We start from the raw sequence: 19,654 nt of genomic DNA, 5'->3' as shown, positions 1-19,654 counted from the left end.
GCTTTCAGCTGCCTCAGTTCATTGCCTGCTGTATTTACCAAGGCTCTGATTTAGTTCATCCCAGCAGGACTCTCCAGAGATAACCTGAAATTGCTTTTTACTTGATTACTTTATGTCCCTCTGTTGCTTCCAGCGAGGCAATTTTCCAAGTTTTTTTTTTTGAAAAATCAGAATAAATGGATTTCTTTTTTTTTGCCACTCAGGGATTTATTTAATAAGCATTTCTCCCTGTCCTCCATACAGCTAAAGCTGTTACTGGGCTCTGTAGCTCTGCACAGAGGAGCCCTAAAGCAGATCTGTGAAAGCCATTCACCAAATGCTCTGTTGGCCAAGTCCAGCTAAGGAAGGTTCCGCTTGGAATCATTCTCTTCTTTCCCTCCTGCCCTCTGCATGTAGACTCATGGGAACTGCCTCCTTTGTTTTTTCCCCAGCAGAGGTGCTCAGATGTGTTTTAACTAGATCTAGATTTTAGTACAATATGTATTTGTTCATTGTTTGCCTTCAGCCTCTACTTACCAACTTAAGTCTATCCTTAAGTCAATGCATCACATCCAACTAACACTGTTCTCCACCACCATTTGCTCCAGTTTCTTATTCTCATTTGCCCAGACAGAGAAAATTGTTCTGTGATCACTAAGCAAACATATATTGTTTCAAACACTTAAAACTCAGGAGTTCTCACTATTTCCCTGCTACCAAAATTATTGTTGAGCAGAGCACGCACATTTGTCTCCTGAAAGTGATTCACAATATCTGATAAGCTCACGTGTGAGCAGGCTGTACCCAGGAGGTAAGAACCAGCTCTTCCCACACCAAAGCATTTATCTGCACTGCTGGGCAGTGGGGGAATACCGGAAAGCTCTCACCAAAGTCGCCTTTCATTCCTTCCAAATGACCTTTCCCTTTCTTCTACTCAGCTCTGACCAGAACAAGGCTGAGATCATGAGCAGCTCTTCCTGGACAGCTACCCCAGACATCAGCTGCCAATCCATAGCCCTCAACTGATTGCAGCAGACAGGAAAGAAAACAATGAAAAGCTCCTCTCAAAGAGCCAAGACAAAAACAAAAGTGATATTATTGCTTTCCTGTTGCCAACCCTCTTAGGAAATGTTATTTCCATATGCAAAACAGGTTTATTTGAAATAGGGCTGCATATCTCCCACTCCTAATTGCTCCAGTTCCCCAGGAAATCCCACGGTCCGTGCTCTTAAGAGTTTTTATTCTCAGATAATCTGTGTGTTTGGCATATGTCCATAGGGCCACTTAAGTATTGTCTCCTTTTGACGCATAGTGTGAGTTCTAAAACCCTTAAAGGCTTAAGCAAAACCCTTTGTTGTGCTCTATTTCTCCAAATGTTCTCACTGAACACAAATAGTATTGTTTTGTTATCAGTTATAAATCTGTTGATCCAAATAACGCTGTCAATAGAGAAAGGTCATATTTCCATCCCTTTAAACAGTGACCCACGCTCTTAGGTGAGTGCCACAAACATTTTAGTGTTTCTGAGTGCTGTATTTAACTCAGTAAAGTACAAGACAGACAACAGTGAGAAACTGGAGACAGAGGAATGGTGGGTTGGATTCTCACAAGTCACATTTCACAGGAGAGTCAATGCCATCAATTAATCACAGACACAACATTATGCTGGGCATGGAAATACACAGTTCAAGCTGTGTAGTTAGTTATTCCAGAAATACAAAAGATATAATTGAGGTCTTTCTAAACAGCAGTCATCAAAATGGCAGTTTCAGATGGCCCTCATAAACTCCACCCTTCCCCATTGCTACACAATTAGCTGCCACAGCTGGAATATGAATAACATAAAACACCCCTTTTCTAGGATACGCAAAGCTGATCCTTTGCAAGGTTATTGGTGAACTTGGAAGTAGTCTCAGGCCTTTTGTGAGCTCTTTGCTGGCACCCCTGACATCCCAGGTCTGATGTCAGGTTACAGCCGTGTTGTTGCTTTGTTCTCTCTTTGCTATGTGCACAGATGTAGTGGTCTGTTTACCTAAAGGCTGCCATTAATTAATACCATCTCAAACTACTAGGACAATGCATCATTATGATTAATTACTAGTTAGGCCACAAAAGGTATGATACTTACTTGAAAAACGGCCAAGTCAGAAGATACTGGAGCATCTCACTACGTCATATGATCTCTATTAAATCAAGTTATACCAGTCCCATTTAACAATCTGTTGAACTCCAACACAGGAAGCATTTTTAAGAAGTGGAAACTGAGTGTTGCTTTCCCTCCGTACCTCACTAACCTCACAGAATGTTTTGTTGAGCATTGGCTGACAGACAAACCAACGTATACAGGTGAATGAACCACAATGTGCAAAGATATCTTGCATGTATTGCGTGCAGGAGCTCCCCTAATCTTGGTGCTTTGTGTGCACAGTTGGTTCATGTGCACAGTTCACAGTCAGTGCACAGTACTGACACAGATCTGAAGCAAGGAAGGAGAAAAGGCAGTGGATAATCAGGAATCATTCTTGCTTTCTAGCAATCATCAGAGGCCTGCTGCTATTTACTGTGGCATAGACAAATCCCAGCAGCAGGACCTCTGAGCTGGCTGGGCAGACTGCATACAGGATGCTGCTTTTAGGGCTGCAAGGCAGGTGACCCAGCCTGGCAATTCCTCTGTATGAAAATATAGAAGTAACTCCAATGGGACAAAGCTTTGGTACCTGACCTGAGCCATTCATGTCAAAATACAGACAGTAGAAAATAGTTAAGGGCAACAAAACTTTGTTGCTTCGCTACACTGTAATTGGGGCTCACAAAATGAGAAACTGGTTCAAAGAAGCCTTAGTGGATCATAATTTAACTGATCTTCAGCTCTTACACACACACAAAGTAAGAGCCCAAAGATATCTGCTGTAAAAGATTCTTATCAAAGTCCTGTATTTCTGACTGAAGAATTCCTGAGAGAGAGAGAAAATAAGACAAGAAAGGAATGCTTTATCAGGTCACCCTTTTCAGCACACCAGGCCCACACAGGGCTTCCAAACAAGCCTTGATTAATGCAGCACATCCCACTTCCTACTTATGGATGCACAAAAAATAAGAGGCTTACTTTTATTTTTAGTCAGTGACTCATTGTTACCTTGCATCTATTTAGAAATAGGGAAAGAAGCAACAGCTCAGATATCTTCCTCAGAATTAAAAAAAAACAAACCCACAGGAATAAATGATATTGAATCATTACACCTATTTGTACTTCTTGCTCTTATTTCTTTTTGCTGAAGTGGATCCTCAGCTGCATCTCAGATACCCTGAGAACAGCCATACCCTTTCCTTCCTCTCCCCCCACCTTTGGATTAACTGGGACCTGTGCTGCTTCTCTCCTGCCCTCTGTCTTGGCATATGCTGGAAGCACAGCTCTGACTTCTGAAGCAACCCAATAAATCCACGTCATGGAACAAGACACAGTCAGCCAAGAGCAGAAGTGGATTCCTTCCATGGAGAAAACAGAAGGGCAGGAATTTTATCCCTGTAAGAATGTCTCGTTCTTGGGTGAAATTAGCACCATCTGCTCCATCTTGACTGTGTTTTTCATTAAAAGCTCCTGCCTTGCTGCTGAATCAGTGAGAAGACCATGGCAAGGGGCAGCCACCAGTTTTTTAACATCACCTCAGCCACTTCCCCACTCAGAAGGGCTGTCCATGCAATTGAGTAACACCTTCACATGAATACTCACTTCCTTGACCCTGGTAATACCCCTGGGACAATAGTACTCCCCAGACAAGCATCATGGCCTTTCTGAAGATGGAAATACTGCAAAGAGAAAAGAGGGCCTGGGCTTCATAGTGTTCCAGCAAGACTGTCCGAAACTTTGGACCCCTTCCCTCCCTCCCCCCCATTTGTATTGATTTTGTTGCTTAGCATGCAGGTGCAATCCAACTTTAACACATGAGCTGCAGAGCTTCACTGCTTGTGTGCCTGTTGGTAGCCTCATCCACAAGGCAATACTTGTGCCCTAGAACAGCTACAAGAATACTCATTGAATACAAACATGGGGCAAAATAACTGCACTGAATGTAGATATCTGCCTTGTAGGTGCGTAATGCCCAATTGCATGAATCTTGGGCATTGTATAATCATGTTTCTACTCTCAATTATATGAATAGCTAATTCTCATTATGTTTGCATAAATTTAATTTGAGAAAAAATGAGATTGAAAATTAAAGGAAATACGGAAGCAAGCACAGCGCAATCGCTCTTCAGAGCTCAAACCCACTAACAGCCTCTGTTGCTTCATCAGGCATGTGGAACAGCACTTCTGTAATTCTCAGATGCCCCTGAGACCACAGCTGCTAAATCTGGCCTCTGACAAATTCCCCCAGTTGAGAAGTAGGAAGAGAGTATTATCAAAACAGGTGGTTTATCAGCAGCAAGCCTCGAGATCCAGGTTTGTGATGCACAGCAAAGCAGTTGGCCAGTGCCTTACTGCCCAACAGCACTGCAGCATGCTTCCTTAGCTCTTGTCTTTTGTCTGCTAAGTCTCAGCTACAGCATCTATTAATATAAATGTGTAAAGACTGTTAAACATCAGAGCACGCCAGACATTTCATAACCACCCAGAAATGCTGCATCAGTACAAGCACTATATTTAGCGATGACTACAGGAACTGGGTTGGAATAATTCAGTTCTCCTCCTCTCTCCAGCCTATATTATTTGCATCCATCCGTCAGCTAGAAGCTCTTAAGGTGTGGATCATTAAGTCTCAGTGCCCATACTACTGTGGGAATGAAGATTACACACTGTGTGTCTTTGAGTGCTACGTGTGCCTTTGAACATCATTTGATTTGTTCACTGTCAGAGAAAAGAAAGAAGTTAAGCAGCACGTGAATCTGCTTTGCTGCAGCAGTCACTCTTTTTCTGTACGACCACAAAGCAAGTACTACCATGTCTCCTGATTCAGAACCCCAAGTAAACTCGAAGCACAAAACAAAGGTCATTTAAAAAATAAAAGCAAACAAAAAAGATAAATGGAGGCCAGAGAAAGAAATGGCTCATTTTGCATGAGGTGGAACCAGGTCTTTCTTTCTTCCTTTCCAGGCCAGACAGAGTTTATATTTCAGAAAAAAAAAATGCTTCAAGCAGGAACTCAAACGTATCAGCCACCTCTTTGTTCAGCTGAGCTCGCAGCCTGGAGGGGTGCGATTTTGCAGGCACAGTGGCTGAGGTTTGTGCCATCACCTTCCTGTCTCTGGGCTTTAGGAGGTGCTGGCAACTAAGCTGTATTTTCACAGGAAGTCCAAGCTGCACAATGACAATTGTGCTTTGCAGGACACTAGTCTGAAGGCTTTCAGCTCTGTTTTATTCCCACCATGTACAGAAAAGCCAGAGCACCTCACTTTGTAACCCAGCAACAGCAGAGCCCAGCTTGGCAGGCACGGGCTGTCTCTGGCGTGCTGTAGCCTCAGCCCCTGTGGCTGAGACACCCTGAGCCTGCAGAGCTGAGCAGCAAGAGAGACAAAGGAGAAAAACACACCTGGAGATGGGTAAGGATAACAACGTGGGAGCAAAGCTGCTGCCAGGGGCCTCCATCCCCAGATGGGAACAAGGCCACACGATGGCAGACTTTGTGCATAAATACTTTGCACAGCAGCTCTGTCAGATCTAGCAGGTGGTTTCTTCCCTTGCCATGCAGGAGAAGCATTTCATTTTCTTGGACTCAATCAGTAGGGTTCTTAATCACTCGCATGCTCCATTGTGATTAGAGATGAAAGCTAGTAAGCAATCAAATCTGATAAATGAAATAATTATGGCAGATTATAATATAGTTAATTTAAATGCGCACAAGAAAATCTTGTTCCAAGGTTACCTGCAATTAGTTTTCCTCTTTAAGTTGAAGTTACAAGTTCTCCAAGATTCCTCATGCATCACATATACAGTGCGAACACAGCTGGTTGCAACACTTCAGCACATATTCTCTAACCTTCTCTCTCTGTTTTGGAACCCAAAACAACAAAAAAACCCACCATCAAATCTTTTGTGTCTTTAAGTCTCTCCAGAAACACAAATACACAAAGAGCAGAGGATACATAACCTGCTCCACACACCCTGTCATCCAGCAGCAATTGTATCAGGGCAAAGCTGTTAGCTTAATACAAGTGAGTAACATGAGCACACCTCATGTGATCAATAGACGCGACGTTCCCAGTAGTCACCCATTACACCAGCAGTCACCCTTCTGCTCAACACACACATACTCATTTCAGTCCAGAAACAGCAGGTTACCTCTGCACACACATAGGAGTAGACCAGGAGACCACAAGAGCCAGAGCACTTCCTCAGAGAAGAATACTAAGGGCCAAAGGTAAGCCTAAGGAAGGCATAATTAATTAGATAATTATTTGCCTGGGAACAGCTGTAGTGGAAAGCATCAAATGGAAATGTCTGTGTAAATTGGTACTCAGAGCAGCTGGGTCTGGGTGTGCAGAGCGAGAGGGGCACAGCTCACAGGTGCTGCACAGGCTGCCCATTGAGGACAAGCATGCAGTCACTACCATGGGGGAAACTGACTGTGAACGACTCCAGAATCTCAAGCACTTTTGTCTTTCAGAACTGTCCATCCTGATTTCCAACACTGGCTCTTTTCAGAACTCAAGGAGCCACTAATAGAATTACAAACAGCAAATGGCTGGAAAGAGTAAAGAGAAACTCCCCTGTTTACCTCAGGCTCATCACAGCCTGGCGGCTGGATCCAGCTTGGGTTGCTACCTGGTGCTTTCTAAGAGTAGGTAGACAATGTAGAGTGAATGACACTTAACCTTACAGCAAATAGAGGACTTACACCCACTCACTGAAATTATATGCCTTCCTAGAAAAGCACACCTAATGTGATTAAAAATCTAACTTCTAGCTATGAAATCCAGAGAACTGTTATGCCTTGCAAAGATTTAGGCACAAATCTATTGAGGTGCATGAAGAGAGCTTAGAGATCTGTTTGTCATAGTGAAAATGAATGTCAGGCTGGGGAGGAAATACAAACATTTTACTTGCTTCAGTTGATGTAGGTGCATGGATTGCTGTCAGATTAGCAGATAAGCTCAGTGAGGGTTACTGGGGAGCTGATCATGGTTGAGGGCAGGCAGGGAGCAAATGCCCAGCAAGGCTCTGTCTCTGAATGACTATTGGCAATCAGCACAGTCTGCTTTGCCTCATTCAAGTCCCAAGCACTGCAAACATCTGGGTTCTTGGTGTGAGATGGTTTTCAAGTTTATTACCTGAGCAGGGTGGTGTAAAGTCCTTTGCCTCAGAGGCCTCTTTGCCTCTGACCTATGTGCAGGCCCTCAGTGATTTAGGGTACAGAGCAGAAACTTAAGAAGGTTCTGGATGCAGCTCAGGCTGCAGGTCTGTAGCCCAGAGGTGGCTATGGCCACATCTACAGGGCCCGGAGGCAAGGAGTGGTGGAAGGTACATTTCCCTTCCCTGCCAGCATTCCAGTGACAACATCAGGGACTACAATGGGCACAGAAGGCTGAACCTGACTCCTAGGCAAGCACTGTCTTGCTGCTGAGAACCTGGTACAAAGTACATCATGCTTCATGTACGCTTCACAAGCATTTTCCTCCCGTGCTTCCTTCCATGAGCCCTAGGATATGCCCTTTTATCTGTACAGCAAGTAAAGCACCCCAAGATGGCCTTATAGGGTCTGGGGCCTTTTCCTTTGGAGAGGGACTCCACACCCTCAACCTGTACATGGTGTCCCACCAGGCAGTGTAGCAGTGCTGCTGGAGCCTCCAGCCCAGTGATGGCTGTGGTTAAGGGCAGCCATAGGTTCCAGCTGGGCAGGGCTATGGCAGCACACACTGCCATCCCCACAGCTCCTTCCTGTCACCCCTGAGGAGGGGTCACAGCTGCTGTGAGTCAGCACAGCCTCATGAGGAGGCGGTTGACACCTTCCTGCCCATCACCATGTGCCAGGGCCGGCACCACACACACCCTGCAGGATCCTCCCGCAGAGGCAGGTAAGCACCGGGATGGGCGTGCCTTTACTCAGAGCACAACTTGAGTTCTTTCAGCTTCTGCTGAGTTCATTTCCTTTCCTCCGAGCAGCCCAGGAGCTGAGCGCAAGGAGAAGCACACGCGAGGTACGTTCAGATTGCACCGTGAATGCGTTGGGAAGCGCTGCCATTGCCAGCAGCCCACAACCTGGCTCCTTGCTAAGCAGCCACCGTGTCTGAGCTTGCCACGAGAGCCGGGCAGGAAGGACATGCTGTGGCACGGTGCATGAGGCTCCTGCTCACCCACAGCATGGGGATGTGCTCTGGCTGGGGCTGTGTGCCTGTCTGAGAGCTCTGCTGCTCCTCTGTCGTGTTGCAGCTGTAGGTGTAGACGGGATGGCGAGTGGGTGACCCGCATCGTTGTCTTGTTTCAAACAGAGGGGTTGGTGGGTTTGTTTTCTTACTGATGGAAACAGCTTCCACCACTGCCACAGCCTGCCAGGAGAGCTTCCTGAACAGCAGCCAGGGCCAGCCTGAGGCATACAGCTGTGCTTTGTGCTTTCTGTGGGTGTCCCATCCCTGGAGGTGCTGGAGGCCAGGAGGGTTGGATGGCCCTGGTAGGTTTTGAGGGCCCTTCCAACCCTATTCTATGATTATATGACAATTCTACATAATAGAATCTGAATAGGATCTGAATAACTGCACATCTGATGCTGCACGCAGCTTTAAGGTGGTGCGAGGAGCTCACTGCAGTGAGATCTGGCTGCTGCTGAGGAAAGCAAGACGAGTCCTATGGCTCCTGTCAGTTCCAGTGAGCTCATGGCTGGACTGAAAAGCCAGCGTCATCCTTCTTTTGTTAGGAGGTATAATCAACTCAATGACTTTAAAAACATACAACAATTAAGCACTGGCACTTATCCTTTGTTTAGATCTGATTTTCTTTCCAGAAGTGCCACAGGGGAATTAATTGTGCATAATCTAACTGAAGAGAGGTGCCCAACTTCCTTACTCATAGCAGTGTGGTGGCTGGCCGGCTCGGCCCTGCTGCAGTTGCTGAATGGAGCTCAGCTGCCCTGCAGCACTGGGCCCAATAAACAGCCCAGCATCCTGGTGCTGCCTGCTGGACAGCCAAGCAGTTATGTCAGTTGGGTCAGCAAGCAAATGGTTCTAAGGTCCATCAGTCTGACAGCAAAGGAGGCCTCCAGCGACATATCTGCTCTTCCCATGTGTGCAGAAGGGTGGGTCTGAGCACCAAAGTCAGCCCCTCTGATTTTCACTCTGTGGATCTTTATAAACATGATGTGCAAAAGTCAATTCAGAACAGCGATGTTTATGTTTGAAGTAATTTTGTTCCTTTTGGACCAGGTTTTCAACCCTGCAGCCCACAAACAAGTCTGATGGATTTAACTTATAAAAGCAAACGCTGTCGGAGCATTTAGGCTGTGTAAATAGGAGGGCAAAAAGATACTAAAAAAGGCTGAAAACCTTTGCTGGATATATATATAACTGCACAGAAATTATGTTCCTCACCATGTGGCTGAAAACGGGTTTGTCCAGGGTGTGGTTCCTGTGTTTCAGCATCAGTGGTTGCTTAACTGGGCAGCGAGGACAGATGAGCTTCCTGCATTCCCTATCGGCTGCTCACAGCCATCCAGGGACTGTCACTCAGCACTGCTGCCACAGCTCGGGTAGCAAAGGCTGTAAGACAGCAAGATTTGTAGGAGAGTTTTATTGGAGTAATGGACGGAGTTCAAAGCTCGTTTGTCCAAAACCATGCTGGTTCTTCTGGGTGTATCAGGTGGTTTAATAAAATGGTAGTGCTGCCTCATATAGAGAGACATCATTAACAACAATTTCACAGTGTTGTTAGGATATTAAATGTTTGTTTTCTCACAATACACCTGGCAGGTAGGGACCTGTTTTTGGGCTTAGCCTCTAGAAGTGATGGAGAGGTTAAGTAGTTTCCTCATAGTCAGACAGCAAAACAATGGCAAAAGAGAGTTTCAAACTAAGAACTTCTTCATTCGAGGAATGTTTGCAGTCTAGGAAAAGAAAAAGCCCTCAGACTCACTGAGGTACCAAAATCAGAAGACCTGACCTTGGTTCTAAAGAGGGGAAAAGTTTCACTTTACTTTGGAATCTGACTTCCTCTAAGAACTGAGGCTAAAGCATTGTTCCATTACCAAAGTTGAGATGTGTGTGTATGCAGTACGCCATCCTTCTGCAGGTACTAACTGAGCCTGTTGTAGGTCTTGCATTGGGATGTTTTGGGGTTGGAACTAGATTGTCTGACAGGTCCCTTCCAACTCAAGCCATTCTGTGATTCTATGATCTTTCTGACCGATGGTGGTCATTGAAACAGCCTATGGAAAACCAGCATTTTTCCAAGTCTTGCTGGGCTCTCATCTGAACTGCTTCTACTATTTTCCTTGATGGGTATATTTTAAATGTGAGGACGTCAAAGGTAACAAATAATTGTTCTGTTTTGTGAATGCAACTGTGCCTATTAAGTTACTCACGTCTGCGGATGATCAAGTCAGACTTCTTTTGGTTTTACTCACGCTGATGAGACTTTTGTTCTTTCCTAACTGAAGGCAGCCCAGCCAGACTCACTTGGAGGAGCAGAGAATGGGTCCGGAAGGGTAAATGAATCATGATATGAAACTCCCATTGCAAAAGAGAGGTGATTTCTAAACTGAAGTGATTAGAGATAGATGCCATGTCCGCAGGAGAGCAAGAGTAAGGTAGAAGAATAGAAGCCAGACTGATCAGTTTCTAGGCAACATCTGTTGTTTTTTTTCCTCCTTTCAAACAGGTATAGAAATGGAGAACCTCAATATCCCACTCCCAGATCTCAGTGAAGAACAGCAAGGTGGGGGTGATACACAAAGGTCAAAGCTTCTGCTCACTCGCACTACACAACAGCTTCTTCTGGGCTGACCGTGAGTCAGTGAGACTTGTGGACACGCTCCATCCACATCTATCTCTGTATGTCTTTATAGCACAATCAGAACAAGTGCCTGCTAAATATTTAGAAATACTTCCCTTGCTGCTTTTCCTGAACCAGCAGCCTCATAAAGACACCCATTAATACGGGCTCTCAGTGTCCTTTTCCCACTTGTTTCTGGTAGACTGAATTGCTTTATGCAATGCAACACTGCTCTTTTTCCTATAAGCCAACATGCTGCAGTCTGATGTCTATCATCACACCCACACCGAGCACAACGGGAAAACTCTCCCGCAACCCACCTCTGCTTCAGTGCAGTGATTTACTTGCTTTTCCTCCCAGACATTTTCCGAAGGGCTTTTATTGCTGATGACAATTACTTGGCGAATCACGAGAAAATGAGCCAGTCCTTCTGGGAATCACTTGTAAAAAGCTTAGCTGCTACTGACCCACCTATCCTGGCTACTGATGAGAAGAACAATGTAAGTTGCTAAAGAAACCTTACACACACACAAAAGGATGCCTGTATCATTCTTCAGGCACTTTAGTACTTCTCTGATATATTTTTGAGAGAGGGACCAACAGTCTGATTCTCTGAAGACTTTAGCTTTTTAAACATTCTCTGTATCACATTAAATGTTATAAAAGAACGCTTACATAAATGAAATTTGGGCCCGATTTCTACATGAAAAGGAAAAACAAAAACATTCCAGCAGAGCTGGCTTTGTATTTGTTGTTCCCCTTGTATAGTAAGAGCAGTGGATGATGTTCCTCAAAGGTGAAGTGAGATTTGCTTCTATTTCACGATCTGTTCACACATACTGTGTTTTATTGGAAGGACTATTCGCTATTTATTCATCTTTCAGCTCCTCAACAGGTGCAGTGTTCTGCCTGGGGCCTGTGCAGCCTGCCTGAAAGCCATAGAGACAAAAGGCGTCATGGCAATGGCAGTCCTTTACCTCTTGTTGAAGAGTTCCAACCCACCTGTGTATCAGCAGCTGCCCAGTTCCAAGGGAAAGGGTGAGCCCTACCTGGCATCGCTTCACCTGTTCTGTTAAATTTACCATGCTGCCAATGGGAATACTCTGATAAAGCTTGGCAGTGATTATTAGTGAGCAATTAAAAGGTATGGAAACACTGCTTAGAAAAGTCATGGGGGATAGGAGCTAAAGATAGATGACACCTCATAGCAGGGACCCAATTTCCACTCTCATACAGTGAGCTGTACCAACAGCTGAGGGAACGGGGGGGAATTGTGTCTCTGGGTATGTCCAAATATTGCAACTAACAATGAAGAGATGCACAGACCTGCCAGGACTCAGCACAAAACTGAAGTCAGAGCTGCTAAGGAACATCTATAACCCCAGCCACAGGCACACTTCAATGCCTAACCCAGGACTCAGCTGCCTACACGTTTCTTGGTTTAGCTGACACTGAGAGCTCTGCTTTTATGCCACGAGAGGGTGCTGGCACTGCAGCACAGCCACGGGAACCCGGCAGAAATCGGAGCGCTGTAGGGAGAAATAGCCCAGGAGCTGCTGTAAGCAGTTGTTCTCCATCTAAAGCACCTTCAGCTGCAGATGCTGCTGCTTCAGACAGTGGGAAAAGTCACAGGGGGTAACATCATAGCTAAATTAAAGGCATGAATATGAGACCTAAGCAATCTACTGTAACTGTTTAAGTCAGTTAAACAGTAACATCAAGCTTCTATTGTAATATTTTGTACTGCTGCAGGACTACAGATAGCACGGCTGAAAGACCTCTCTGATTTCTTGTCAACCTTTAAATACAGTGTTAGATTAACAGTGTTTTATATCACTGTAAGTAAAACAATTTTCCCTCTTTCTTTTGTTTTTTTGGTCTATATATCACAACAGATGAAAAACTGAAACTCCTCAAGAGATTGGAAAGAAATCTCATGGATTCACAAGAGGACAAAAAGGCTGAAAACAAATTGCAGAAATCCATGGATGGAGGCACACACGGTAAAAAAGATCATTTTGTTTTCCCCCGTCACATAATTTAGTCTATTTAGTCTAATTACGTTGTAAGGAGACTGACACCAGAGACTTGCAGCAATTCAGCAGCCATCTGGTATAACCCTGAAGAAATAAACTGTACAAAATGACACAGAAAATAATCACTATCTTTAGATACACTTATTGTTAACAAAATAATGGTTGCCTCCTGCTGTTGGGAAATTGGAGGACCAAGAAGTGCTGAAAGCTGCTGCAAAATTCCTCTGTAAATACCAGAGCATAATTTCTGTGATGTTTACAGTCTTGCTGAAGCCTGTGCTACAGCAGGAGGCAGATTGTCATAGCTGGCAATGCTGCAGTGCTTCCTAGCAATCATCAGTGGTGTATCAAAGGTCACTTTGGTTGCCCTCAAGCCCTTTCCCTTCATGGGAAACCAGAGAGGCTAGAAAATGACAGGCAACATGGAAATGATAATTTGCTGGCATTATTCCATCACAGAAAGCCATGTGCTAATTAACATTAACTGTATTTAGAAATAAGATTTTAAATCCAGTTAGCATTGCTGGTGATGTATCTGTTTGGTATAATACATTTATTTCTTATCAACACTCCTTTACATGACTTATTCCATCATCTTTTGCTGTTTGATTTTGTTGTTTTTCTTCAGTTCAGCCAGCTTTAAAGAGAGCTCTGAGGCAAAAGCAGTCAATAATGATGTTTGCACTTCCAAATCTTCATTTTTACTTAGATATCCTCTAGCCACTATTATACTGGGAGCAAAAAGCTATAGAGCTGTTGTTCCTGCCATTACTAGTACATTTTTCTTGCTTATTAGCTCTACAATAATCCATCTTCCTTGAACTGTTTACATTTACTGAAATTTAGAGACATTTTTGCCTGTTGTGCTTTGGATGCAATACAGATTGGCAGCAAAATCTACATCAGGCTTCTGCCTTATCACATGCTATTAGTAGATATTAACCTACATCCTCTGTACGTAATATTTCAGGTATACCGGCTGAGGTTGTTCCTTATGGAGATTCAGGTTGGTGTCTCAGATAACAACCCCATCCTGCAGGAAGGAAAACTCTGTTAATGCAGTTTCATCTTTCTGATTTTTTAAAATATAGAATAGCTTCCTGACTGTAAATCCATTACGTTCGCATCAGTCTGGTGTTGATCCTGGGCAAAATTACCCATTTTTTGGTAGCATTACCAGAGACAAGGATCTGCTCACAGCAGTTGCCATCCTTCCTAGTGCAAATTGTAGCAATACTACTGGGCAGCCTGGGAACCTGGTTTCTGCCCACTGGTGATGCTCAGTTACAAATGCCTGACCCACGTAGCTCAGGACATTCTCCAAAACAAGATGCTAAGCTGAAAGCCAAACGATAGGCAACAGAAACAGCCCCACTGAGAGCTTGAACAGATGGTTGCACTCCAAAGGTGTATTTCCTTTTATAAGGGATGTGAGCAGCAGCAGAACTGATGTAAGAAGACCATGATAGAAAATTTTCAATGGCTTGATCACATTATCAACATCATCCTTCTCAGTCCCAGGTCAATTCCATACTGATTATCTATGTAAGGCAGAGCACCAAGCAGGCTGGCCTTTCTGCGAAAACACCTATTCAACTATTTATTTCCCATGAAGTGGGGAAGAGTTGCTGTAACTCAGCAGAGGAAAGAGATGAGAAGAGAGTGTAAATGGCAGAATAACCCTTAAGGGAGAATTCCTAGTTACCCATCTCTGAGGGTCACATCACATAGGACACAAGAGCAGAGGAGTGTACAACATTCTCTCCACACTGTCAGGTGCAGGAAGGAACACAGCAATTCTCCAGTTGGCTTTTGTACCTGATGCGTCACCTCTCTCTGTGGCCTTTGTTACTTCAATGCCAGATTAGTTCAGTACACTAGACCAAGCCATTGAAAATATTTAGCTAGTACAGTACACCCTGTCTACTGCATTTGAAAGGTTCACGTGATTTGTGGACACAGCTCATTACTGACTCATCTTGGTTCCAACTTCAGTTCTAGCAGCCAAATATTAACAGGGATGCCATCAATCATCCACTGCCCAGCTACTCCAAACTCACCTGGGATCACCACAAATAAGTGTTTTCCATAATCTTACCTTGGGGTTCTTTTTGATTTCATCAAATCCTTGGTAGTTTCTAGTGCTGTTTTACTTATGTTGAGTCCTCAAATAGAATATTGATCCTGCTAGCTAGTACTGCTACTGATGTGAAACAGCATGTGAGTGTTTTTATCACAGAAATAATACAACTGTGTTGCTTTTCAGGACTATCCAGAAGAGAAGATTCAATTTCAGATGGTAAATACTAACAAGCAAAACAAGTTTTTCTTGTGAATGCAGTCTTTCAGCATTCAGTTTTACTTAGCAGTGGTAGCTATACCAGCTCCTTGGTGCTTAGGTATTTTGTAAGTTAAAAGTAGAAGCGTTAAGTATAATTATTAAAATGCTTTATAAAGCCCTAATAGGAGAAATACTGTGCAAAATATGGTCTGATGCAAAGTTACCACAGTACTATTGCATTTAGGAGGCAAAGTAACACAACAGACACATGGCAGATCTGAACGTTAATTCATACAAACTCCGTCACAACAGACCTTCACATAGACAACCATGCAGAAGAACACTTGTGAGTTAAAGTAGTGCCATGCTATGTTAACATTAATAATTATATTTGAAACTTTAAAAATGCCAAGCTTGTTCTTATGTTTTTCTTCCTCTGCATTAACATAATTAGATACCCATGGGAGTCATTGTCAGCTACTACAGTACCGAATTTGGGAGATGCAGAGATAGTATATTAGACCTAAATGAATAAACCAAGAATACTCATATATTGATAATAATGAAGGTTATTACATTGTTGTGTAAGCGACAAAACAAATCAAACCAAAGCTCCCTCGTGCCACTGCTTCAGTTGCCCACTGTAATTCTGAGACCACAAAATTACAAAACCATGACACCTTAACAGAAAAGACCTTTAGAAACCAATTGCTTTAGAAACCAATTTAGCATTATCAAATTAATAATATCATTTTTACAATTGCTACAGACCACTTGGAAAGTAGTTTGGGAGGTGATTGTAAAACTTGCTAATTTGATCTCCATGAAAAATTTGCAGCTTTTTCCTCTGAAAATAAACATCTTTTTATTATTCTACTCTCAGATTTTTAGCTACAAAAAGGGAAAGAAAATGCCTGAATTTCATAGTTACATGGCAATAAAAGACATCTCTTTCTCGCAGCATATGGGAACAAGAACATTCACCCTCATTGGTGGACAGTACGGTGGATGGGCATACGCAAGGATGGTAATGTTTTTTAATTCAACTGATATCGATCCCATTGAACATAGACCAAGAATAAATTTTCAAGCTCAAATAACTTCTCAATATTAGTAGTTTGTTGAAGTAGTTTTTAGTTTGTTTAATGGCCTTCTTGATGAAGGCCATTAAAGTTTCTCACATGACAAGCTGTGCTTTGCAGTTGAGCTTTATGTATGAGACATCCCTCATGGAAGTACACTCTATTCACTGAGTGATACACTATAACTTCACATGTATTCCTAAGGGAACTGTGCCAACAGTTGTGACCTCATTTCCCCTCTCTATTTCAGATGAATTCTTTCATTTTGTTATTCTGTGCTTTGCAATTGGAGCTTTACTAGTTTGCTACTACTACTACAAAGGTAAGGCAAGACTTCAACAGAAGGAATTGCTGTGCTCAAGAAAGTGAACAAAGCCAAACACCCATTTTGTTGTCTTAGATTGGACAATTTCTCTTGGAATTGGTTTAATTACCTTTGCTTCTCTGGAAACCACTGGGATTTACTTTGGTCTAGGTAAGTATCTACAGCAGCCAGTTCTGTACCAACTACGTCTAACTATGGATACAAGGGCATGTAGTCACTTAACTACACGAGTCCAGAAAATGGCTACTGCTGAGATTCTTTAAGCCGTCACTTAACCATCCTGTCTCATTCACAATTTCAGCATGGCTGAAAACAAACATGCCTCTGTGACCCTGGAGGCAGATGTGGTTCTCAGCGGTCACAAGACCCTGAGTCACCTCTTTCTGTAGCAATGGCAGAATGCTCTGTTGCCATGGCAATGTATAATTTTAGCAGTGAGGCAGTCTTTGCAGATATGTTCTTTAAGGTGCTGTGCACTTGAGCTGCCATTTATTGCCCCGGGACTGAGGCTGCTGAACACCCAAAGGACCAAATTCCAGCAGAACCTGGATGGTGGCAGTTAATAAGAAACAACAGAAACAAAAGATTCTTGGTTATCCTTAGGGATCTCAAAAGGAAAGATGCAGCAAGCAGCAAGGTACGACTTTCAAACTGAGAACAGAAGTCTCTAAGTTTGTGCCACTACATCTGGTATGTTGTGGATGGTTCCATGCAGAATTACGCTCATCACTACGCTGCTATCAGTGATTTTACAGAAGCACTTATTTAAACAGTAATCTTAGGTCCTTTAATGGTACAACAGGCATTTGTTTGGCTTCTGCTGTTTTCCACTGTTTTGTGTTTTATGTTTATATCTGGCTTACCTTGGAAAAAAAATGTGTTTTCACACTTAGTGTATCGACTGAGGAGTGTGCTCAACACTTTTGTTCCTCTGATCGACAAGCTCAGGCCAACAGGTAACTGATCTTCTTACTGCCTGCATATATTAGTCCCTAGACCTTCCTGGTTAGGAAAGGAGCTAAACTATTTTGATTAACTCCTAAGACCAATGTCTCCAAATTACAATTGCATCATCTCAATAAGAAAAAAAAACAAAACTATAGTCCAGTATAGCTGCTGGAGTTTGGAAATTAATTAGTTTTAACTCTTTCCACGTGACAGAGCATCTTCACATTTTTAATACTCTGCTCTGTTGGGGACTTGAAGTATTTCCTGAAGATGTCTGAATTCAAAGTCTATAGTTCCATATTAAATCGAGTGATGGGGGTGGTTTCTTTAAGCTGATTTTTCAAACAGGCTCAAGGCTCGCTGCCTGAGTTCATGAACACAAGAGAAGTGGAGGACTGAAGTTGCAACAAGGGCTTACAACAGTCAATAGGTGACACCTAATTTTAAACACAATAGTTCTGACAGTCTCCTTTTTCATCACCATGCAGGTATGAGGAAAGCTGCCTAGGAGCATTTCTGAAGAACTCAACAAAACTCTGCTGGCTGAATTTACAGTACTGAAAGAACTACTTTATCAGGCAGTCATAAAATCATAATGGCTAATACAAAACACTGAAGTGTTAAACAATAGAAATAGATTCAGTCCACTCAAAAATGAAGTTAAAACTGAAGACATTTGTAGCTCAGCTAAGCTCTTAAGATTATTTGGATCAAAGCTGATATTTAACTATGCTCAATATAAACACCTTCTCCTTCCTTCCCACCTTTATTCACATTAAGTCCAGCTGTAGTTGAAGATCAACAAAAAGACCTGTACCATCCTCAGCTGGGTCTGGATGTTTCAGCAGGAATCTTGGCACCAGAAAGCCACCTCCTCTTCACCCTTCTGATGCTGCAAGTCAGGCAAACACCAGCTGCTTGCTTACATAGTTGAGCTCCAGCAGTGCAATAGCACTGAAGCAGATTAATTTATTGTGGCAGAACTCAATATAGTGGGCATATGATTTCACCCAGTGAAAGCTGGGCAAGATTTTACAGGCAGTGACATAATGGTGCATTAACAAGAGTGTTAATAGCAGCAAATTTCATCTCTTTGAGGAGGAGAGAATTAAAATGCTGGGTTGGACCCATCCCCTCACTTTTTTTACTCCTTTTGATCAAAATACTTATCTTTCCCCTCTAGCTTATAGGGACATGCCATGCATTATATAAAACACACTATATTTTAGTTATTCTCTTTAGGTTTTAATCAGTTATACATGTATGTAGGACTAATACAAAACAAAGCAAACCAACCAAGCAGGTTACCTTCACATGTTTAGTAAAAACATAAAGGTCTTCATAACCACAGGGGAAGGCATCAAATCAGACAGAACCATAAAGCTGTAAGAAAATGGAGATCTAAAAAGCCATTAACCCGAAAAGCCCAATTTTAGTTCAGTGAAACATTTTCAAGCCTTGCTCAGAAAAACAAAGTCTACTTTTCAGGAGTAGCACTTAACTTTAAGCACCAGTGATAAATATCATTCTGGACTATTGCAGTTCTATTTGCACACTCATAAACAATCGTGTGCAGGCCTGTACCAACACAGCTCAGCAGTTACGTAACATGTCAGGGATTAAATTAAGCAGTAAAGATAAATACAAGTTATTTTGTAATATTTATATTCCCATATAAATGTAATTTTTATATATATTTGAAGAACTATTTTCTCCCTTCAAGTTGCTTATTGTTTTCAGTCTGCAAATAAAATCTTGCTGAGACCAGTGTAGGAGTGTTCGCGTGCAACAGTTTTTGAGTGAACTGAAAACTCTGTATACTGCCATTCTGCTCTCATTATTTCAGCTTATTTTTCTTTTTGTATGTCTCTTGTGCTGTGACATAGTCAGAATGAGAAGCATGTGAAAAATAATTTCTAAGTTTCAAATGTGGTACTCTGCAGCCAAGAGAATAAAAACAACCAGAAGCTGTTAGGGGCAAAATAAAAGTGAAAAACATTTTAAAAATCACATAGTAGAATGTGGGGTTGAACAACTGCATCCAACACAGAGCAGATCACATGAGAACAACTGGTTCTATGGAAAAAG

At 42.8% G+C, this 19,654-nt stretch overlaps 1 protein-coding gene across 9 annotated transcripts; it reads left to right on the top strand.

Annotated features, from left to right (window-relative positions):
- Positions 1–7,812: 7,812 nt before the first annotated feature.
- On the top strand, positions 7,813–19,336 carry TMEM40 (transmembrane protein 40). Of its 9 annotated transcripts, none has more exons than XM_015875308.3 (12): positions 7,831–7,989; positions 10,781–10,837; positions 11,255–11,394; positions 11,779–11,932; positions 12,790–12,897; positions 13,901–13,936; positions 15,197–15,229; positions 16,173–16,238; positions 16,544–16,615; positions 16,694–16,768; positions 17,512–17,574; positions 18,055–19,336. In XM_015875308.3, the coding sequence occupies exons 1-12, from the start codon at positions 7,902–7,904 to the stop codon at positions 18,072–18,074; spliced, it is 912 nt and encodes a 303-aa protein (XP_015730794.2). In that variant the 5' UTR covers positions 7,831–7,901; the 3' UTR covers positions 18,075–19,336. The 9 variants fall into 9 exon arrangements, with proteins under 9 accessions (XP_085372605.1, XP_085372603.1, XP_085372606.1 ...); XM_085516484.1 differs by lacking the exon at positions 7,831–7,989 and adding an exon at positions 8,079–8,112; XM_085516477.1 differs by lacking the exons at positions 17,512–17,574; positions 18,055–19,336 and having other exon boundaries at positions 7,821–7,989; positions 16,694–17,013.
- The last annotated feature ends 318 nt before the right edge of the window (positions 19,337–19,654 follow it).

Source organism: Coturnix japonica, chromosome 15 (assembly GCF_054131305.1).
Source record: "Coturnix japonica strain WE chromosome 15, WE-NBRP24, whole genome shotgun sequence".
NCBI classification, from domain to species: domain Eukaryota; kingdom Metazoa; phylum Chordata; class Aves; order Galliformes; family Phasianidae; genus Coturnix; species Coturnix japonica.
Note: the sequence above shows the minus strand (reverse complement) of the source record. Positions and strands in the feature narration are given on the sequence as shown.